This window comes from Ascaphus truei, chromosome 1, assembly GCF_040206685.1.
Source record: "Ascaphus truei isolate aAscTru1 chromosome 1, aAscTru1.hap1, whole genome shotgun sequence".
Lineage (NCBI taxonomy): Eukaryota > Metazoa > Chordata > Amphibia > Anura > Ascaphidae > Ascaphus > Ascaphus truei.
In genome coordinates, this window is record NC_134483.1 from 214,233,434 (window position 1) to 214,257,670 (window position 24,237).

The following is a 24,237-nucleotide window of genomic DNA, read 5'->3' on the forward strand; positions in this document are numbered from 1 at the left end:
GTATTCCCTGTGATATGCAAAGAGAATGGGGTAATTATTCCCCCCCCACTGCACAATGTAAACAATGACAAAGACTTGAATCTTTTCAGCAGAAATCTTCTGCTCCATAAATTCTTCGTAAGAAGGAAACAACGACAATATATAAACATACAATATATAAAAACAGACCTGAGGCCAATTTTGACACTAATGATTTCATGTGTTTACAAGACCTACTCAATGAAAATGAATGAATACAGGGCGAGGTTCCTTTCTCTGATCTTAAATCAAGATCCACCTTCACACCACCAATCAAAACCTGTGCCAATGTGGAGGTTTCCACAAAAACCAATGATATTATAAAACTGCCTCAAGCAATGAGAGATAACATTAGTCACGGTGAACATACTGTCCTAAAAGAACTGACCAAAGCAAATACAGTTGTAATTGAAGCTTCAGATAAAGGCGCAACATAGTTGTTGCCAGGTGCCCCTTGGTCTCCGTTTATTCCCCCCCGTTACCTTCGCTGCGGCTGAGGAGGTGCGTGGGTGCACCCGGGGGCTCTGGTCAGCTGGAGGGGCGACCGGGTCGCCACGGCCCCTAAGCGGGACACCGGAAAGGGCTCGCCATTTTATAATTAGCCGTGCATGTGAAAGCACTCGCGCATGTGCAGTGGGCTCATAAGTTGCGGCGGCCATGTTGGTACACCCCGCGCATGCGCATTAAGGCAGTAGTTGCGGCGGCCATTACAATAAGCTCCGCAGGGGAATTACAAGTCCCAGCAGCACCAGGGGTTGAAGCATCACATGTTGCCAGGCAGCCAATAGGGCTAGGAGAATCTCGGTAGTAGGAGATTGAAACTTTTGCCGCGCCTGGAACCACGTCAGTCGGAGAAGGGATGCAGAGGGGCAAGGTAGTGTCTGTGTGCAGGTGGCATCCCAGACTAGTCCAGATACACACCCCCCACCCCCCTTAGGCCCCAGATAAGCCCCGACTCACAGTAGGTTGTGGCTACTACAAGGAAAGTCTATAGCTAGGGATATCTCCCCACTCTTACCTTGGTGCACTCCTGTGTTCTCTCTTTTTCTTGATTGCTGGCTCTGCCGACGGAGTTCTCCGCCGGGATCCATCTTTGAGGTGGGGGAAGACACCTCGAACACTAGGAGCTGCAAGAGGACAGAGAGGAATTAATTTTCCACATTCTTAGGAAGAAAGAGCGTGGACTGAACATTCTCAGACTGACATCTCCCCACTAGCTGCTTCTTGTCAGGGTATAGCACATGTGAGAGGCCACGCGGTGATTGCAGCCTGTGGTCTGGGACCAGACCACCGCAGTAATAGACTTTCAAAGATGAGACCCTCCAACGGGAGTTCACCCCACATAGAGGCTGATGCCTTCATGGACGACAACGACGTTAGATCAGACGGATCCCTGTTTGTTATCCACTTGTACCCGGGTGCAGGAGCCCCAGCTAGGTACCCCAACAGTTCACGTGATAGCGCTATTCCATACACTTTGGGTGGGCCCTGACATTGAGAAAGGACATCAGGGATATTGGTGCCATGCACCCTATGTACATTAAGGACACTCCTCTGGTGTATTGGGATTGTGTGTGTGGGCTATATACTGTGGGTATAGGTTGCTTATCCTGAGTTCAGTAAAACCAGTTATATACCCTGTATGTGGTTATTATTGGTATTGTTCCTGTGAGGGGCGTATCCCACCACGTTGGGATCCCTCGCAGGTGGAGGCGCTGCACCGAGGCGAACGAGATATCACCCCAGGCTCCCAGTGGCGGAGGCTCAGGCCTTCTGGTAGCCAAACAGGCAATAGCAGTGCTGGTAGTGTCTTCTGTGATGGGGAAAGGGGGTTACATTTGGAGGCACTGCTGAGATTGCAGACCTGGGGTGCCAAATATAAATTTAAGACAATCTCATCCAGAAGGGAACATGTCCCTGCCGTCACGCCACAGGGGGAAGTCCACTCATATACCTCAAATGCAGCGCACGAACAGAGACCCTTGGTGTCCTCCCCGGTGACCCCAACTGTCTCTCCACCAGCGAGCCCTAGCCAAAGACAAGCTGACAGTCAAAGGCCTGAACCAAGTCACCACAGTATCAGCAGTACAGATGGGGCCCAGTTACTCGTACGTGTCCTGCAGCAACTGACAGAAAAGATGGGTCAGCTGGCCCAGGTGCAACCTTGCCGCAAGTTGAAGGCTTTCTCTGGGCTACGGCCCACCCCACAGGGGGAAGAGGCCTTTGAAGAGTGGCACGACCATGCGGTACAAGTACTGCCCAAGTGGACGTGCACAGATGTGGTTAATAAGCAAAGAATCGTGGAATGTATACGGCCGCTGGCCGCCAACCATTTATGACTGTACCATGAGTGCCATGAAGAAACTGAGGCTAAAGACCTGCAACAGGCCCTAACCAAGGCCAATGGCCAGAAGGACAACCCAATTGCGTTGTTGGCCCAATTCCATGCTCTCAAACAAAAGGAGGGGGAAGACCTATCAGACTTCCCACGATGGCTGCAGATGATGCTGTGGACCCTGACAAACAAAAAGGACATTCGCTAACACCCCCCCTCTTGGCCAGGATTTGCTGCACGATCGCTACCACGAATCCTCCCAACTTTGAGGTCCTATGTACCAAATCCAGGACCAAGAGGCCATCTTGCAGTTCTAGGCACCTGTGAGGATTCAGGGGTCGCGGCGCCCGCGGCCCGCTCCTCCTCATCTTCTTTACCTCCCGCTGCTGAGCACCGTGCCCCTCGCTGGCACCACTTACCTCCTGCTGCTCTGGGGGTTCCCCGCCGTCCCCGGCAGTCTCTCGCTCCTGCTAGCTCTTCCCTCTCCCATGCGGCTGCCATGTGTCCCGGCCGCGCGCATGAACAGCGCGCGCCGGGTGAAGATAATTTATTCACTGCTCTAGCAGTGAAACCACGCCCGCAGCAGACGAACAGGACCCCCTGCCAAAATAAGAGTTCTCACCTGCCTGCCAATCAAGTGGACCTATCCAAGATAGCTCCACGCATTCCTACAGGCCTGCCTCCACTTCCGATTGGTCAGCCGCACTTTATATTGCCTGTCCTCCCATTCACTCATTGCTCGACATAGTTTCCACTAGGATTACTACTCTGGCATTCTCTCTTCTTTCTCTCAGGTTACGACTTGGCTTGGCGGACGTCTATCTCTGGCTCTCAACCCCTGCTTGGACAACGACCTTCCGGAATTCTCCAATCCCTGACCATGGCTAAAACGGCAACGATGATGGCACTTCTTTACCGATACCGGCAAGTATTGCTAGCTAACATCACCTGGCCTGGCAACGCCTAAAACACCACACTCCGGACACGCTCCTTTTGCTGTGGGTGCGTGCCCATATACGTTCCTCACCTCAGTAGAAGGGACAGGTCTGGCCTGCGGTCAGCACCGGCATAACAACACCTAAAGCATCCCAGAAATCCTCCAAAGGGAAGAGCATTGCGACTCCAGGAAAGCAGGCTAAGGCCAAGGAGAAGTCTGAGGATTCTACTCCCCAGAAGCAGTACTGACAGACCTTCTCACCATCTAGGAGATTAGCTCCCCCATCCGGGGCCGGAGAAGACTGCACTGACCGCTGCTACCACAGTGGTAAAGGCGGACACTTCTCCAAGAAATGTCGGAAGCCCAAGACCTACTACCCTAGGGTCATGACCCGCGCAGTGCCACCAACTAACACTCAACCCCTCCTGCCATTGGAAAGCAACCCAGTGTCTAGCACCGATGAAGCAGCCCAACTGGAAGCTCCCAGTCGAGTGGGACCAGCAGCCATAATCAGAATCCTAGTGGAAGGTATTTACTCCTCAGCTTTGCTGGATACCGGGTCACAAGTGACTATCATATACCGACCCTTCTTTGACCAAAATCTTAAGCACCGGCCCATGCAGTCAGCAGAGAAGATGAAGCTGAAGGGTCTCAGCAATGACGACTAACCCATCGATGGCGTGGTGAAAGTACGGCTGGATATACCGCAGTTGAACACTGGCTAGTGTCACACCATGGATGTGGAGGCTCTAATATATCCCAAGGCCCGAGAACATCCCAGCTCCCCAATTATCTTGGGGACCAACACCGATGTGGTGTGGGCAGTGATCCAAGCTTATCTAAAGGTGGCCAGCAAACTGCCGATCCACCTGGTACTGAAGCAAGAGTACTGCAGAAGCTCGGCCCAGGAGGGGTATGGTAATCTATTTAATCACACAACGGGGTTGACCGAGATTCCACCAGGGGGAGTAATGTACATGGACGCAGTGTGCTGCTATCCGGGTCGTGATGAGGCGTGACCATTACTTCTCTCTAGAGAGTATGCCCGATCAAGGTGTTCATCCAGAACATCTCCCCATACACCATGCCCTTCAATCAAGATCAAAGACTGGGTTGGATAAACCCAGTTACTCCCGTCGAGACAGTGGCTCAAGCACCGCCGGCGTGCAAGATAAGCCAGCCAAACTGCCGTTTGACTTTGGGGAATAGACACTGTCCGCCGAAAGGAAGGAAAGGCTAAGTGGCAAGCTGGGAGAACACCGGGAAGTGTTCTCCACCAGCGAGATGGATGTGGGCTGCAGCCGGAGCATCCAGCACACGATCCACCTGAATGATACCACGCCTTTCCGGGAGCACTCTCCATGCATCGCTCAAAGCGATGTGGAAGATGTGAGTGACATCATGAAAGAAATGGAGACGACAGGCATCATGACCGAATCCCGTAGCCCCTACGCTCATAGTGGTGCGCAAAAAGAATGTGTCCGCCTGTGTGTAGACAACCGGACCCTGAACAATCGTACCATCCCCGACCAATACTCCCTGCCAAGTATAGAAGAACCCCTCAATGCGTTGTCAGAAAGCCAAAATGGTTCAGCGTGCTGGACCTGCGGTCTGGGTACAACCAGGTACCTATGAGCTCCGAAGATCAGGAGAAGGCGGCGTTTGTCTGTCCCCTCGGCTTTTATCAGTTCACCCGAATGCCACAAGGCATTTGCAGTGCCCCAGCACCCTTCCAGCAGTTGATGGAAAAGACCATCGGAGACATGAATCCCCGGGAGTGTTTAGTCTAACTGGACGATATTATCATGTTCGGGAATACTCTAGAAGAGCACGAGGAATGACTGTTGAAGGTATTAGACAGACTGGGTAAAGAAGGCCTGAAGTTGTCCGCTCAGAACCCCTTGGAGATATGTGGACGTCCGTCTGAGAGAAAACGTTCGTGAACCTTAAGAAAAGCCTCACCGAAACACCCGTTTTGGCTTATGCCGATCCCGAGCTGTATTACATGTGTAGAAATCCTCCCCCAGGAGGTATAGACGCAGCACAGCCGTGATGAAGAGATGCAAAAAGCCTGATGTAGTGACTATAAAATCTTTATTGGAACAGTGTGCAAACGGATCATCTGACGCGTTTCAGCCCTTTGTCAAAGAGTGATCCGTTTGCACGAAAAACACTCTATTATAGTGTGTGTAAGCAGCAGCACCTGCATCTGTAGCCCAAAATAAATGAGCAACAGGTGCATACCACCACACACCCACAACATGAAGGTGAAGTTAAAAAACAGTTAAAATGATGACCAAATGACTACTATCAAAAGTATAAGTGTGTCTTATGGAATTAATCAAATTGCGCAGACATATATTATACAATTGAAAAAAGAGAAAACAATACTATATTGGCCACCAAAATAAAAACAAAACAAATGAAATGATATGCACACAAATGCCCAATTGAAACAACAAATCTATAATATTAAAATATACCCATATATATGTAGCCCCCTGTAAACAGCACAGGCTATACCTATCTCCCTTCTACTGTGGTAAGTCCTGTTAAGATCAGGCACCAGTAATCATCATGGGTTTTCCCCCTTCATAGCCCTGCCCTGAGTGGTAGATGCAGGCCTGGACTCTGCTGCAGGCGTGAGCAAGAGGGGAGGTTCTGCTGACATTACGAGAGGTGGGGCTAGCTCTATATTTAGCAGCCAACTCCTGTGAGTAAAGTTAGTTCTGCCGAGAGTCTGCAGTGCAGTCGTTATGCCGAGAGTCTGCAGTTCAGTCAGTATGCCGAGAGTCTGCAGTGCAGTTAGTATGCCGTGAGTCGAAGAGTCCTGCGGATCGGTCCGAGGAGTTGGAGGAGACCGCGGTCTCCCCTGCGCAGAGTGCAGGAGCAGAGAGAGGAGTGGAGAGATTCAGCTTCCTTTAGTAGAGCTGATAGAGTTATAGACCTGGTGGACCAATGCCCTCACCCCACTGCCTGGGGTGATGGGGAGAATCCAAGCCCCACCGCGAGGATAACCTCGGGGGTGGGTCACAGGGTATTGAACCCCTAGCCCAGACCATCCTGTCGGAGGAGAGACTTGGAGGGAAGGAGAGGAGGAATTATCTGTGTGGGAGGAGAGCGGAGTAATAAGTACAGCTTGGCTGTTGTTGTTGCGGCTACTGGACGCCACTACCGTTGGGATTTGCTGATCTGCCAATAAAAGAGACTATCCTTTGTTACCAAAGACTGTGTGTGAATTGGAAGCTATTACCCTTGGACCCAAGGGGTTCTTCTATACAGGTCCTGTCCCATATTCCTGGGAGTATAGAAGATGGAGGCGCTGCACCACTAAGAGAAGATGGAGGCTACCACCCCAGAAGCTCGGTCCCGGCTCCCCAATAACATTGCGGAAGCTCAGGCCCTCCTGTTCCTCACAGGTATGCACCACACCGCATGTAATCTGCCCTCATGCACCCTAGACACCACCGTAGAGTCTGGGGGAAGGGGGGAAGCAGGGTTACATATATATATATAGGACGAAGCATCAAAAGAGATAGTAGAATATGTCAGTAAACCTGATATGAAAGTGTTTAACACAGGTGACATGTTGTACCTTGAAACAAATAATGAATATATCTTGAACATGGAAGGAAATTAAACCCAAGGAAATGTAACATGAAACAACTTTGAATAACAACATAATAAATGCTGGATCTGCCTCACGTCAGTCACCTACGTGGGTCATATAGTATCCGCCAACGGAGTGGCTACTGACCCTGCCAAGGTCGAAACCGTGGTGAACTGCCCCAACCAGACAACATGATGGGGCTACGATATTTCCTGAGATTCTGAGATACTACCGCCGCTTCGTGGAAGGCTACTCCAGCAAAGCCAAGGTCCTCAACAACCTCCTGAGAATCTACCCAGAGGAACCTCGGCAGAAGGCCACATCATCCGCTCAGAACCCCTCGGAGATATGTGGACGTCCGTCTGCGAGAAAGCATTCGTGAACCTTAAGAAAAGCCTCACTGAAACACCCGTTTTGGCTTATGCCGATCCCGAGCTGTATTACATGTGGATGCAAGCTTCAAATGGCTGGGAGCAATATTGCACCAGAAGCATCCTGCTGGCCTTCGCCCAGTGCCCTACGTGAGCCAAAGTCTAACACCAAGTGAGCAGAACTATCCAGTTCATAAACTTGAGTTCCTCGCCCTCAAGTGGGCAGTAGTGGAGGAATTCCACGATTATCTGTATGGCGTATCTTTCGAAGTACAAATGAACAACAACCCTTTGATATATGCTTACGTCTGACAAATTGGATACCACCAGTCAAAGATGGTGTCACGCTTGTGCGAGCCCACAGACAAGACCTGACCCCAGCACTGAAGTGGGAAGGACAATGCCACACACCCACAGTAGCGAAGGCGGGCCCAGTAGGTGGTTTGTAGCGTTGCTGGGTCTGGGTATGAAGAAAAAGGGTTAATCCAATACTCGCCAGGTTCCAAGGGTAGGAGAAGTACACATAGTCGTTATCCGTAAGCCAGGGGTAAAGAGCTAGAGAGAACCAAATGCAAAGCCAGGTCGGTACATGAGAGGTTAATCCATAAGCCAAGGGTCACGAGCCAGAGAGAATCCATATCCAAATCCAAAGCCAGGTTGGTACACGAGAGGTAACTGTAGAAAACAAAGCAAGACAGGGCTGGACAAGCCAGGCACACACAAGGCTACACAAAGTCTATGTTCAGCAAGGTATGCCAGGAAGAGGCAGTCTTATATAGGAGACAGGAACCAGTAGGGGAGGGAGCGGAGGCAGGACCTCCCGCAGATGCCAGGATAGGCTGCAGGAGACAAGGCTCATAGCAAAGCTTGACACGTAGCTGGGGCTCGTTGCACGCCGTCATGCGCGTGCACCGCGCACAGCGGAGGTGCGGCGCGTCCCGAGGAGGCGGAGCTATGCTCAGTGACCGTGCATAGAAAGAGCAGGTGCGCGCACACTCTGTAACAGGAACGGTGATGCGCACATCAGCGGGGGTGAATCTTCGGCAGCTGCCGCTGCAGTACTATAGGTAGGCGAGGAGGGAACGCGCCGCAAGGGACGCACTCCCCGATTCCTCACAGTACCCACCCCTTCAGGTGAGAACTCCAGGCGAGCCAAAACAGGATTACTCAGGGATCTGGGTGACATGGAATTGTTCCTGAACCCTCTGGGCATAGTGGAAGGTCTGCGGCAAGGGCATTTGTCAGCGAGTGCTTTCTTCAAAAGAAAAAGCAGTGGCACAGCAATCAATAGAAGGTCAGCACCCCTAGGTAGGTGAGGTTAAGAGAACATCAAGTCCAAAGTCTGGGCATCCTCAGAGGTCACAGTGGACACCGAACAGCATCTGGAGAGAAGCACACCAGTGCCCACGATGGGAGCACAAGAAGCGGGGACGGGCACCACAGGCAAGGCAAGAACGTCCAAAAGGAGCACTACAGTCTTAGAAGAAAGCACCAAAAAGTCCGGAGAGGGCACATCAGGTACTACAGAGGGAGCAATGGGTAGCGAAGTTGACTTGGGAGTGGAAGTCCAAGACTCTATGGCTTCTGGAGATATTGCAGAAGAATCCGTGCAGAATAAATCTGTTTTGTACACAGGGTTTTGAATCAGTACAGACATTTGGTACTGCTGAAAGTTCCATGAGAGACAGTCCAGAGTTCATAGCAGCAGTCATGCAGTCTGTACTGGGTATTTGCAAAACAGCAAGGGCAAGACTAGGTACGCTTAATCCGGAATGGGTATTGGTGAAAGGTCTGCTTGTCACAGAAGTGAGTGTCTGAGAATCCACATTAGGTATAGCAGATACTATAGAAAACTTTGTGGCAGGAGCGTTAGAAAAAGTCAAAGGGACCTCAGACATTGCAGGTGAGTCGGGGAAACTTGATTTTAAAACAGGATTCTTATCATTATCAATAGCACTATCACACACTACAGGAGAGTCAGAGATAAGTGTTTCACACATAGCAGGGAACTCTGAGACAGAGAAATATGACTTATCAATTGGATCCTTAGATGCAGCAACAGGAAACTCAGACCTTGCAAAGGAACCAGAGACAGATAAACTTATCTCTGAAGTGGTTGGTTGGGAATCAGCAAAAGAGGAACCAATTACAGTGGGAGTTACAGCAGGAGTATTAGTGACAGGCAAGTCACTTACTACATGAGAGTCAGAGGGAGGAAAACATGCTTTTACATCAGGAGCTTTGGAACTTACACTAATTAACTCAGGAACTGCTGGAAACTGCTGGGATGCAGTAACAGGGGACTGAAAACTTGCAAAGGAATCAGAGACAGAAAGGCAGATCTCTGAAGTAGTTGATTGAGAAACAGGAAAAGGAGAACCAATTACAGCAGGTGTCTCTAAGAAAAAAGGCTTGGACTCAAAGGGAGAAATCTCAAATGTCTGAGGGGCAGCAGTGATTACACTTGGTACTGTAAAGGGTTTAGAGACAAGTGCACTGGTCTCTGAAATGGGTGTATGAGAGTTTCTGCTAGGTACTGCAACAGGATTACAAAACTTTGACAAGGCTAACCTGAACTCTGAAACTGGATTTTTAGGTGCAGTGGCAGAAAACACAGACATTTCAGAGAGGGTACTGGCATACCCCGCTTTAAGGACACTCACTTTAAGTACACTCGCGAGTAAGTACATTTTGCTCAATATGCAAACAGCTGCTGACGCATGCGCCTGTCAGCACGTCCTGAACAGCAATACCAGCTTCCTATCTGTACGAAGCTGTGCACAAGCGGGAAGACTATAGAGCCTGTTACACATGCCTTATTTACATCAGTTATGCACGTATATGACAATTGCAGTACAGTACATGCATCAAAAGTGGGAAAAAGGTAGTGCTTCACTTTAAGTACATTTTCATTTTACATACATGCTCCGGTCCCATTGCATACGTTAATGCGGGGTATGCCTGTACTCTTTAAAACAGGGGTTTTAACATTTGTGATTGGCATATCACATGCTACTGGGGAGTCAGAGAAAGGGAAGGCTGCTATGACATCAGGGTTTTTAACAGTGGTACAGGTTAACACAGGGAGTGCTGGAGAATCGTTAGATGCAATAACAGGATGCGCACATCAGCGGGGGGTGAATCTTCGGCAGCTGCCACTGCAGTACTATAGATAGGCGAGGAGGGAACACGCCGCAAGGGACGCACTCCCCGATTCCTCACAGATGGCTGGCTCCTCTCCAATTATCAGTTCCCCTTGAAATATAAGCCGAGGCCTCTAAACATCGGAACCGATGCTCTCTCCAGGAGACCTGGACTGTGTACAACCCAAGACGACGATCTGTGGGAGGACATTTCTGGCCCTGGGATGCGGGCAATGTGCTACACTGCGGCCATAGTGGAGGACAAGATTGCATTCTCTAAGCTGAGAGTAGCAGATTCCCTGGGATGCCAGACCATGGCAATCCCTGCTGCTTACGGACATCCAGAAGGCATGTCTGTTACCCCAGAGTATATTATCACCTGGAAAGAACTGGTGATATACCAGATGAGGGATCCGGTGGCTAAGGCTATACACCAGGTCCTCCAACGAACCAACCCCTCCTTGATGAAGTGGGCCCCTATCAAGACCGTACCAGTCCTTATGAGAGAATGGGATAAGATCCACATGGATCGTGGTCTCTGCTACAGGATTGTGCCATACAATAACTACCCTGACAGAAAATAACTGGTAATGCCCTGATGCCTGGAGGGACAGGTCCTACAATCTTTGCATGATGAGCACAGGCATCTGGGCATAGACAAGAACTTTGGCCTAGTGAGAGATTGGTTCTTCTGACCTGAAATGCAGGAGTCAGTAGAGCGGCCCACCCCAATGGGCCACAATGCAGCCCCAATGGGCCACCTAAAAAGCTCCAGGCCCCTAGATCTAGTGTGTATGGACTTCTTGTGCATCGAACCTGATTCAAGAGGCAACGGGAACATGCTGGTGGTGACCAAAGACCAAAAAGCGACCACGGTGGCTAAAGTGCTGTGGGAGAAATACTTTGCCCACTACAGCCTCCATAATCAGATGCTCTCTGACCAGGGCAGAGACTTCGAGAGCGAGCTTATCAAGGAGCTGCTTAAGCTACTCAATATCCAGAAATCTAGGACCACTCTGTATCATTCAGAGGGGAGCCTCTGCTGGAGAGGTTCAACTGAACGTTGCTCAACATGCTAGGCACCCTAAAGGACTCACAAAAGACCGAATGAAGTTAGCACGTTGAAGCGCTGGTGCATGCATATAATTGAACTGACATGAATCTACAGGGACTCTCTGTACTTTATAATGTTCAGGCGGGAGGCATGACTGCCTGTGGACATTCGCCTCCGGGAATCTACCGATGGGGTACCCAATACTGCACATTTCAAATACGTTCAGCGACTTCAAGCAAGCCTGCAATGTGTGTATCAATTGGCGGAAAAGGCCTTGGCACATCTAAATACCGGCAACAAGAGAAGCTATGACCATAAGGTCATTATCGGGAACTAAGGCCCAGAGATGCTGTTCTCCTTCGTAACCTAGGGATTCCTGGCAAACACGAGTCGAGTCCCAGATGCCAGGCCTCCTGGTCTACCGCATAAGACGTGGATGGGCGGGTAAAGGTCTGGCACAGAAATAATTTGTTGCCCATTCCACAAATAGGAGACATTGACCCCGAATCAAAGACAATAGTAAGGGCCAGGAAGTCAGAGGGGTCTGAAGAGCAATCGGATCCACTACAGTAGCTGAATCAAATCAGGATTCTATGGAAGGAACCTCCGCTGGTTCAAATGGAGACTGGTGGGCACCTCCCGAAGGAGCACCGGGTAATGGGCCCGCATCTCATGCACCCACGCCAGTGACTTCAACAACCCATCCTCTGGATCCCGGAAGACCAAGTTTTGTGCCCAGTAGAGACTTTACAAAGACTGAGTAGCCTTAGAGCTGGACTATGATAGACTTTCCCAAGTGGGAACCACTGAAGAGTCTCGCGGAAGTCAGAGAGAAAGATGCCGCCCTACAAGAGTGGCATATGATCAGCTAGGGGCACCCCATTACGAGTCTCAGCAGCTATCTCGGAGCAGGCTGATGTCTGTAATAGCCATGCTCACAGACTTCTGCAATATTGTTTAAAGTACTGCATTCGATAAGTTATATACAGCTCAACCCGTTATAGCGCAATCCACTACAACACGGATCCACTTATAACCCGGTGTAAACGTGGCTTATTTTTTTGGCAAACTTCCAGGATTTGCTGAGAGGAATGGCCGGCTACACAAACACACACACACACACACACCTAAGTCTCAGATGGAGGAGAGAGCTGCAGATGCCGGGTAAGTCCTCGCGTGGCAGCCATTTCGCTAATAAAAAAATAAAAACTTGGAGATGTTTTTCAAATCAGACCTCGTTATAAGTGGATCTGCGTTGTAGCGGATCACGTTATAACAGGGTTGAACTGTAGTAAATAAAATAACGTATTATTTCTAATTCGCACAATGTGTGAACATGAACTAGTGTTTGCAACTTTGCGTTTTCCAACTCGTACTGAAGCATCCCTACTAGAAAAATGTCCCTAGCCTGGATTTAAGAAAAGAGAAATCATATGTTCAACTAAAGCCAACTTTCACGAACGCTGGGCAAATGACATCAACGTCCTATCATCAATGCTGGACTACCCAATAGGCAGACAAAGCACGTGTTTAAGGCACCAGCAAAGTAGGGGCGCCACAAAAAAAGAGATTTTTTTTTTTTTAAAAGAAATTGACATTTGATATTTAAAAAAAAAGTATTGAAGTAGTCACCATGGGAAAAAATCTAAACTTTGTTGGTTTTTCTAACACTCCACTCTATACTCATTCCCCATTTTTCTGTTCTCTTTTATAACTTATCCCCACCTATACCAGGGGGTGTACTACTAACGAAGATCGAAACTTGAGCATTTTTTAATCGAATATTAAGTGCGTATTAAGTGTACTTGTTGATTTGTAGGTCACAATAGTTGCAACATCTGCCGTTTCTAATATTCTAATTGTCACGTTAGATGTCAGGACAGACGCCATTTTATACATTAGTCCTCTGTGGCTCGTTGCTGCATCCCTACTACGCAGCCAATGCATGGCTTTGTGTAACCCCCACATTTCATCTTCATCTCATTTTGGTATGGCTTTATGCGATGCGAGCCATGAAAAGGTTAGAATCCCTATACTAAGAATTTATGGTTCAGTATTGTTTTTATTTAAAATTACATATACATATGGGGCACTGTAATATTTTCAGTGCCAAGTAGTTAAGTGCTAATCTTGCCTGGGTCTGTATGATCATACAGTACCTTGTAAATTCAAGAGGTAGCACTATTACTGGTGCTTGTCATTGTATTGTATGTCTTTATTTATATAGCACCAAAAGTGTACTCAGCGCTTCACAAAGAATACAGTACAGGGAATTATAATAATACAATAAGTGCAGCAACAATCAGACGATGGGAAAGGAAATCCCTGCCCTGAAGATCTTACAATCTAAGAGATTTGAGGGGAAACTTACAGAGACAGCAGGTGAGAGAATAAGTGCTGTAGATGGGTGTGCTTGGCCACAATGGGTGGTATAAGTGACTGTGGGACAATAGCCATGAGTGCAGGCTATTGGAATGCTTGATTTGTGGGGCAAGTTTTAAGGTTAGTCAGTGTTAAATGAAAAGGTTAACACCATTTACAGGGGGAAGAGATGGCAGGGAGCCGTGGGTGAGATCAGGTGTGTATGTCTGGCTTGTCATGATGTATAACTTACATAAGCGCTTGCTGTACTTTACTGGATTAAGATAATTATTGTACATTTTGAGATTCGCGTGAAAGGTCTTCAGGTCAAATACAGCTCTATAAGCTTCATAAAAGGCAAAACGGCCACCAATAATAATACAAAAGCTCTCTTTAGCCTTGTAAAGTAAAAATATTTGCCTTTCCCGTATTTCCTACAATGACCTCAAGATGGAGCTCTAAATTGATTTGCCAAGAAGCAAGCAAATTCATTACGGAGAACCACAAACAAGAATAATCACTTATGGGCACATTTGCATGTCTCAGACATGTCTGCAACTCTGTCTTTCCCCATTATCACTTACTAAACAATGTTTCCGTTGCAGCAAGAGACTTTTCTTTTTTTTACCTACCATAACTTTTTAAATGTCTGGTTACTGGGTACATAAATTAGAACCCAGTTGTACAGAGCAGGGTACAGAAGGGAAAATTAATGTATAGTACTTTTTTTTTTTTTTAAACATGCCTGCAGATCTTGTGAAACTAATATTTAACAAGCTTGCATCAAGTTTTACTTGGTTACTTTACAGATTCATCTTGGTTTGATCTTGGACTGAAGTATATTCAAGAGCTACACTTAATTGCTGGAAATGTACTAGGGTTAGTAAATATTATTTAATTTACTACTCCGTGAAGGTTTATTGCAGGTTAAAATGAAAACTCTTTACAGATGACTTGAATGCTTTTCTACAACTAATCTTATACAGAGACAAAAGGTGTGGTAAACTGAAAAGATCACATACCTAGGCGCTGTATAGGTCGTGATCACCACTATAAACACACCAACTACTGTAAAAGGGTATGTCCCATGGTACCTTTCTTTCCCCATGTTATCCCTATTATGCAAGTCCTGTTAGCTGCAGGCAGTAACAGGTCAAATCTATGGGCTCTTGACCCCTCCTTATGCCCCTCTATTAAGTGATGAAAGTAAGGTGGTGACACATGTCCTGTGTAAGCCTATCAGGGATAGGTACAGTTCAGTAGCCCGTCCCTTCTTCAGTCTTCCAAGTGGGTGTAGCAAAAGTTATTCAGTCTGCTTCCTGCTCCGTGAAGAGAGGAAGAAAGAGCTGCGAGTCTCTCCCATGGCAGGGATGAGCGTGCTCACCTTGCTCACCTCAGTCTCTGGACTGAGGGAACATCAGGCTCAGCCACCAAGGCCTGTAAGACCAGAGCCTGCACCATCTAGAAGTATGGGATTTCCAAGACTCTGCACCACTGTAGGGAGAACTGCAGTGTACAGCAATAAAGATTCCTGACTACAATTTGGAAGGAATCCCCCCTAATGCAAAAGCGTAGGGCACAAGGTCTGCACCATGATTGGCTACAACACAGACCCAGTGTCACCACCTCTCCTGCCACTCAGGGAGGCTGTGTGAGAGGGGTAAACCCCACAGGAAAGCCTGTCATTGTTTGTAGCTACTAGGATTTACGTGACTGGAGGGCAGAAAGTTAGTCTGGACCAGCCAAGGCTATATTTATATTAAAATTAGCCTGTCAAAACCTGATTTCTACTTTATCAATGGTAGTTATTAAAACGTCAACTGTGTGTCATGCACTAAAGCAGGCATGTCAAACATGCGGCCCGCGGGCCGCATGTGGCCCGGGACGGATATATTTGCGGCCCGCGGCCTGCTCACAACCGGCGCGGCGGCCGTGTGTGTCTGCGAGCGCGTGGGCGGCGGTGAAAAGTTTTGGCTGCGGGCGGAAGTGAAATCTGGCCTGCAGTGGCTGGAGGCGTTCGGTGGCCGAGCGCAGTCAATCTGCACTCGTGCCGTGTGTGGGGGGGGGGGGTTCCTGGGGAGGGGGGAGGTTCCTGGGGAAGGTGGGCAGGGCCTGGGTGCTTAGGGGAGGGTGGGCAGGGCCTGGGTGCCCGTGGTATGGTGGGCTGAGGTGGGCAGGGCCTGGAGGAGGGTGGGCAGGGTCAAGGAGAGCAGAGGAGCACATGGTCACCTCCCAATAACGGAGCAGTAGATTGGATGTCTCCCGCAGGGGGGAGGTGAAGCTGCAACAGGACCGCAGGGGATTGAACGATGTCGGGGGGGGGGGGGGCTGGGGAGAGTGAAGTGATGTCAGTGTCGTGACATTCACTGCCACGCGGAGGACAGGAGAAGAGCAAGGTGTCAGAGCTGCTGCACGTTAAATCCCCCTCCTAGGAGCAGAGACTGCAGAGCAGATCTAATTATAACTGTAAGTAGCAACATATTGTCTGTCATATTGTCTGTCACCCCCTGTCAACCCCTGCCTGCCTCTGTCACCCCTGTCACCCCTGCCTCTGTCACCCCCGTCACCCCCTGCCTCTGTCACCCCGTCACCCCCTGCCCCTTTCACCCCCTGCCACCCCCTGTCCATATCACCCCCTGTCACCCCCCTGCCCCGTCACCCCCCTGCCCCTGTCATCCCCTGCCTCTGTCACCCCCTGTCAACCCCTGCCCCTGTCACCCCCTGCCCCTGTCACGCCCTGCCTCTGTCAACCCCTGCCCCTGTCAACCCCTGCCCCTGTCAACCCCTGCCCCTGTCAACCCCTGCCCCTGTCAACCCCTGTCACCCCCTGCCCCTGTCAACCCCTGTCACCCCCTGCCCCGGTCAACACCTATCACCCCCTGCCCCTGTTAACCCCTGCCCCTGTCACCCCCTGCCCCTGTGTGTGGGGGGGGAGAAAGAGTGTGTGTGTGTATCAGTGGCTGTGTGTGTATGGCTGTGCAGGCCAGCAGTGACTGTGTGTGTGTCTGTGCGTGGTCAGTGTCTTTGTTGGTCTGTCTGTGTGTATCTGTAGGTCAGTGGCTGTGTGCGTCTGTGCAGGTCAGAGAGAGAATGGGGGGGGAGAGAATGGAGGGGGGGGGAGAGAATGGAGGGGGGGAGATGGAGATGGGTGGGGAGAGAGAAGAGGGGATTGCGAGAATGGGGGTGGGGAGGGAAGGGAGAGAAAATGGGGGGAGAAAATGGGGGGGAAGTAGAGAGAGAATGAGGGACAAGGCCGCCAACAGGGGGTCTGCCTTGGTTGACGTCCCGGGCCCGGTGAGTCAGTCAACCACCCTCTCTCCCTGTCTCTCTCGCTCTCCCTGTCTCTCTCTGTCTCTCTCACTCTCTCTGTCTGTCTGTCACCCCCCTCTCTCTCTCTCTGTCTGTCACCCCCTCTCTCTGTCTGTCTGTCACCCCCTCTCTGTCTGTCTGTCACCCCCTCTCTGTCTGCCTGTCACCCTCTCTCTCTCTCTCTGTCTGTCTGTCACTCTCTCTCTCTCTGTCTGTCTGTCACCCTCTCTCTCTCTCTGTCTGTCACCCTCTCTCTCTCTCTCTGTCTGTCTGTGTCTGTCTGTCTGTCACCCTCTCTCTCTCTGTGTGTCTGTCTGTCTCTCTCTCTCTCTCTCTCTGTGTGTCTCTCTCTCTCTCTCTGTGTGTCTCTCTCTCTCTCTCTCTCTGTGTGTGTCTCTCTCTCTCTCTCTCTCTCTCTCTCTCACCCACTCTCTTCGTTTTTATCTTAACTGCCCTATACCTACACCGAAATAACCTATTCTGCTTTCTTCCAGATCTGACTCTCAAGTTTCACACGGGGGACATTAGAAGACAGGTAAGGAACACCTCCTCTCCAGTATACTACCCTGAGAGACTGCGGATCAGGTAAGATCCCAGGTGGGATTGCTGCTTTGGAAATTGTTAAGAGGGGGCATCCTGACACTGGTTAATGCGTTCAGAATCATTCACATCTGGCTTTTTTTTTTTTGAGGTCATCCGACACACAGACACAGACACACACTGTACTTTTCGAAATAAACGTACATTCTATGAAAATGTAAGTTTTTTGCGGCCCACCTAGACTTAAACCTTGTTTATTTGGCCCTTGTTAGCATTTGAGTTTGACATGCTTGCACTAAAGTGTACCAAAATGAAATGTGTGTATTGCAGGTGCCTCACTCAAAGACACCACTGTATGGCCTTGTTAATACCAATTATAAAAATAGGAAATTGGCATTCAGTTAAGAGCTACAAAGTCTACTAATGAAAATGACAGATTACCATGACTGGAGCTAGGAAGCATCTGGAAGTACTTTACGGCCTTCATGAAAGGCCCCAATGCATAAGACTTTGCAAAGCCATTCCCACCATCACGTGGCCCTTCCAATGAACATAACTTCATTCTTTGCATAATTTAATCATCAGAGACTGCAGTTCTTGGTCAAGAGGAACGTTAGGAATGATACCGAGTACCGTGTTATTGGCTTTTAAAAAGGATAAAACACATGCTTTTGACTGAAGACATCTTCAGTTATTATCAAACAACTTCTAAAACTGAATCATTAAAAAAAATATTTTTTTCATTACGAATGAGGCTGCTAGTGACTTCAGCCAAAAAGCAAAATATTGCCTACACTAAAGACAAACTTTAATATATTTCAGACACTATATATATATATAAACATCACATAAACACACCCTCTCTTCCCCCCCCCCCCCCACCACACCCCATGTGCAAGATGCTTGAAATTTGTGATACAGCTTGCACTTTGCACTTGACCCTTGTGGCTTCTACTTTCTAAAGGGGGCTATCCACATGCCGACATTCTAGAAGATAGTAAAAAATAAAGAGAAGCATGCCAGGTAAGTAGCAAATGTTATTGCAGAGAGAAAAAGCACACGGGCGGATCCGCTGGGCAGTAGGGACCCCCTATGGTAGGGCTACGGCTGTCGGGGGCGGTGGAGGAACCGCTCCGGATGCTCCGTGGCGCACCCGGCATCTTGCAGGTTGCGCATTAGCAGTGGAGCAGGTGCGCATGTGCAGTGGCCAAAATGGTGCGGCACAGGGACTACAAGTCCCAGTAGTCTGCCATGTGCCATGGTCTGCCATGTGGGGCGAAACAGCCAATAGGGTTGTGGTATACTGCTGCAGGAGTTAGATACAATTGGCGCGCTTCAGAGGGACCATGCCAGTCAGAGACCAGGAAGCAACCAGAGGGGTAGTGTCCAGGGAACAGTGTTTCCCTGGACTAGGTCTAGATTTGCCCCTTAGGCCCCGAGTCGCTACCAGCTTGTGATACTGTAGGGAAGGCCCCCAGATAGGGATGCTCACCTTAGCCCTGATAGTGATAGGCACAGCAGCAGTGAGAAGCATTGCGCGGTTACTTGCAGCCTGTCGTCTGGGACCAGACCACCAGCTATCAAGAGACTTTATGGTGAGACCCTCCTGCGGGAGTTCACCCCACACAGAGGCGGACGCCTTCGCTGATGGACTGAACCAACATATGTCGGTGGATCAGATGGATCCTTTGTGTTGTTCAGCGGTACCTGGGTACAGGAGTGCCCAGGGAGGTATCTACAAGTGCACAAACAGCCACACACACACGCAGTGGGCAGCGCTACTCCACACACCCCTCACCTCTCTGGGAGATCTTGCTAAAGCTACAGGTGTCATGGTGCTAAATACCTGTGAGGTTCCAGGAGATGCTGAGAGTCCGCATTGCTAAAGGGAAACAGGACAGGCTTTTGGTGATCCTTCAGATTCTTCTCATGGTGTCAGCGCCTCCAGTCATAGCAGGCTCCAGGGTTACTGGAGAGAGTCCCCACCATGACAGTCTTCTCTCATACCTCTACCCAATAGACAATATTGAAGCAGCCACTGCAGTTGTTATTACAGCGTATGCATAGGGTTTTATGGATAGGTCCCAAGCCTCTGATGGTACCTGGCTTCTCTCAATTGAGGCCTTGCAGTCAATTAGATCTTTTCACCTCAACCCCCTACTAGGCTCAGAGCATGTCTCACTCCCAGCCGGGAAGAACTAGAACTGCATGTCTCTACCCCAGGAGGGGGAGAGCTCAACTGACTATAATTTAGAACAGCGGTGCGCAAACTGGGGGTCACGCAAGATTATCCAGGGGGGGCACGGGCGGTTGCAGAGGCCCCGCGCTTTTCCCCCAGGCATTTAAATGAATGCCGGGGGATCGCGTGAGGCCTCTGCAACTTCCCTTACCTTCTCTTCAGAGACGCGTCACCATGGCAACACGGCGTCAAATGATGCCACTGGGTCATGTGAAGTCATGTTGGCAATGTGACACCGTGGCGTCATTTGACACAGAGCTGAAAAGAAGATAAGAGCGGGGGTGGCGAGCAAGGAGAGAAGCAGGAGGGGGGGGGGAGCGAGTAGAAAAGATTGCGCACCGCTGATTTAGAACGCTTTCTCCCTAAGGCACAGAGGGGGAGGGCACAAGGTCTGCACCATGATTGGCTACACACAGACCCAGTTTCACCTCCAGCCCTGTCACTCAGAGGGGCATGAGGGGGGGTGGCGGGGGTAAAACCCAGAGGATAGCCTTACACTGCATGTAGCTACTAAGACTTTCGTGAAGAAGGCAGAAAATATAGCCTGGACCAGCCATGGCTACACAGCTTTAAAGGTTAGTGTCTGGCACCGCCTTAGTTCTGGATGATGTCAGAAGGCCACCTGATATGGGGTGACCTTATTGTAATATTAAACCCAGCCTTTAAATTTGTCCAGCAACAGGGGGTTGTATATTATGTTCAACACTTTTATCTTTGGATTCCCTGGAGATAACTGACGAGGGGGGTTCTCAGACTCCTCTAGCCTGTAACGAGGACATCTTTATTGTTTTTAGTATAGGGCAAGTATCCCAGGATTAGGGGCTCCCTAGGGATAGTGCTTGGAAAAACCTACATTACAGTAGAGTAGTTCCCAGCTGCAGGGCTAAGAAGAGACATGGGTGGGGCTTCTGGTAATTCCTGGATGCTAGGATCTAGGTCTGTACCAGGCAGGGCAAGAGGTTCTACAGAAGAGATGAGCCACTGCAAATCTCATAGTGTGAGGAACTAAACATACCAGTCTCAAGATACTAAAAACCTGTTGTGTTGTTGCTACAAGCGGATGTTGATTTAACAGTTAAAATTTCCCGGCACCCTTTTCTTTTACTATACTTTTTGCCAAGAGCCAGCACGGATCCACCAGCATCCCTGAAAAGAACACAGTAACTGCACAGCACCCATACACCTTTAAGCATAACTCCTGCTTAAAGAGACATTATTACAACTTCGGACTGTTCACATAAGTCATATTTCTACATGTACACCTTGTACTTCATGTGGCAGGGGGGGGGGGATAGAGGTGTTACATGTATGTTTACATTACACCATGAAATAAGTATGCAATGTCTAGTGCTGCAGAGCTAGACATAACCGCAAAGTCAATCTATGTTCTATTCTTCACTCAAAAGTCTACATGCTGTAGGTAAATATCTCATCTCAATTATTCTCCAACACTGATAAAGTATCAGCACTTCAATAATAAAACAAATATTTACAGTATATAGAAAAAAATAATTAAAAGAAGCGCCTATTATTTAAGGGGGAGTCCCGCTCAAACAGTTCAAACATGAGAAAACCAAGCATTGCAAAACAGAATTAGCAACTTATTTGTATTTATTTATATATTTCGTCCTGGAACCCATTACAGAAATGTAAATTAAAGCCATGGCATCCATTTAAAGAAATGAAAGCCATCTTGGACCAACCTCAAAAAGAAGCAGACGCCTACGTAACGGGACATAAATAAAAATGTTTTGTAAATGTAAGTATGTATGTCTTTGTTTATATAGCGCCATTAGTGTACATAGCGCTTCACAGTAGTAATACATGTGACAATCATATAAATAACAGATGATGGAAATAAGTGCTTCAGACATAAAAGTAACATTTTGGAAGAGGAGTCCCCGCACCGAGGAGCTTACAATCTAGTTGGTAGGTAGGAAGACCGTACAGAGACAGTAGAAGGGCGTTCTGGTAGGAAAAAGCAAACCTACATAAAAACGATCACCGTTATTTGAATACCATATGGAATTAGTCATCAAAAATAGCTAGTCCGGTATCCTGAATGATTAAATACATTTTAGTGCAAATGTACAGGTGCAGCCACGAGTATTCTAACACTTGCCTTGGAAAATCTGGGGCAATCTCCCAGTAACGCTGCATCATTTCTGCAGATAGGCTAATGGCCCATCGGATTAACACAGCGGGGGTCCCTGGCAGTCCCATTCAAACTGACTAGGGATCCCTGCTGTGTTAATCCGATGGGCCATTAGTCTTTCTGCAGAATGTCAAAGAAATGTTGCAGCATTACTGGGAGATTGCCCCAGATTTTTCAAAGCAGTGTTTGGATACTCGTAGCTGCATCTGTATTTGCCTGTCACTGAAATGGATGAAAATAGGCTGTCTGTTCGCAAACATTTAACAGATCACTATATCTTTCCATCACAGAAAATGACGTCTAGAATAAAAAAGGAAAACATGTAAATAACTTGACTGGTAAAAGCATTCCCAAAAGGAAAAGGTGTATTGCAGGATGTCCATGCTGCCGCTCTTATATATTAATACATGTGTAACGGGTTTATCCCCCCCCCCCCAATCTCACATTGGCCCGGGTACTCTTGATAACCAACTCCCATTACGTGTGTGTGATGGTGCACCTGTAGGCAACAGAACTCCTGAGTCTCCCGCTTGATGGTAGTAAGGGATTATCAACAGTCAGGTGGCTGAGGTAGTGGGTGCGAGTTCAACTTACATCATGTGCAGCGCCTCCACCTCATCAGGATCTATGCTTCCGCAGGGAGATGGTCCTGGTGAGGAACTCCTTCTCGGTGGTGCCATCCACTTGCGAGTAATTTCACACTCACACAGTGGGGGTATCTTTAAACAGGGCATCTTTATTGTTGACGGTGATGTGGCAGACTGCCACATGCAGCTGCCGGCTCTAGCTGCACATCTCTCCGTGCTGTCCCTTCGCCAGGTACGCCCTCCTGAATTGAAGTGGGGTTCCCTCTTCTCCTAGGGAGACCCTCTCTGTGCCAGGTCCCTGGACACAGAGTGGCTTAGACAGGCTGATTGGTCAACCTGGACCGCTAGTTACTTCACTAGGGTCACAAAGTGTTCCCACAATCCCTTAGGCAGGCCATACAATTTCCTAACAGCTTTCCACAACTGCCAGAACACTGCTAGAACACTTGTAGAACACACAGCTTTCACACAATAACTAACTGTGTTGTGCCTTATATACTTCAGGAGGCAGGCGCATCCCTGATGTCACTATCCAGGGACTCAGAGCATACAGCCACTCCCCTCCATACATAGGGCACCTCACCATTGGATGAGGGAAAACCTCCATAACTACTGCTGGCATACCTGTTCTTACCAGGACTTACTGCCAACAGAGAGGAAAGCAATATACCATTATTATGCATGGCTATACATGCCTTTGCTGATTTCTTTTGGTCACGACAGGTCTTTGGTCCCTACAAAGAACAAACAGATCTGATAGAAGATCATGGGGTGGAAGGACTATGATAGTTCGTGGAAGCAGTAGTTTATTTAAAAAATAAAACCCTGTGTACTACAGATTACGTCAAGGTTATTGCAACAGCTTCCATCCCAGATTCTCCACAGGATTCATTGGAAGTGACAACACAGGATATCACAGAATATCGAGCATATCACGTGAGTGCGGGCAATAACTTTAGCTACATCTGGATGTCTCTTTTCATTAAGGTTATAAGTTTCAAAGACAACACTTCCATTTTCTTTATAAAAATTAAAAAAAAAAAAAAAAAAGTTATAGTCAAATGAATAGGTTTTTAGATTATGTAGCCTGCAATACATTTCCTTGAAATGTTGTAGATCCCTCTTGCAATTTAAATTTTAAATATTAATGTAATTTTTTCGCTTTCCATAAATTAATATTAAAACATCACACCCTTATTTAGACTGTAGCCTAGCCTCTGGCCGCTACTTCTCTGCCTGGACCTTTCCAGTGTAAGTCCTGTTAGGTGCAGGCAGTGGAGGGGTTAATTCCTTCAATAAGGCCTGTGTGTTTTTGCAGGCTTGGATATGTATCCAAGGGAGGGCCTTAGCAACAATCAGAAAGTGTCAGCCTGAGGGAAGGATACTGATTGGTTATCACACACTATAGATTAACCAATTAGTATTCAACCTGCTCTGTTATGGGGCAGGGTTACAGTCATCCACTTCAGGTTATAAATATTGGCACTTTCCTAAATTGGGGGAGGCTCTCATTCTCTCTCTCCTCCTTCTGTGGAGTGAGTAACAACATCAGCCCTCCACCTCATAAGGAGATGGAGG

At 48.4% G+C, this 24,237-nt stretch overlaps 1 protein-coding gene across 2 annotated transcripts in view; it reads right to left on the reverse strand.

The window, feature by feature from the left end:
* TNFAIP8 (TNF alpha induced protein 8) overlaps positions 1–24,237 on the reverse strand; it is a 150,586-nt gene that overhangs the window by 83,029 nt on the left and 43,320 nt on the right. The window contains exon 2 of one of the 2 annotated variants that reach the window (XM_075601090.1): positions 1,037–1,145. The exons of the other annotated variant lie outside the window; for it this stretch is intronic. Coding sequence (XP_075457205.1) covers positions 1,037–1,109 — 73 coding nt within the window. The 5' untranslated portion in view covers positions 1,110–1,145. The remainder of the gene's footprint in view (positions 1–1,036; positions 1,146–24,237) is intronic. 2 annotated transcript variants of the gene reach the window in all.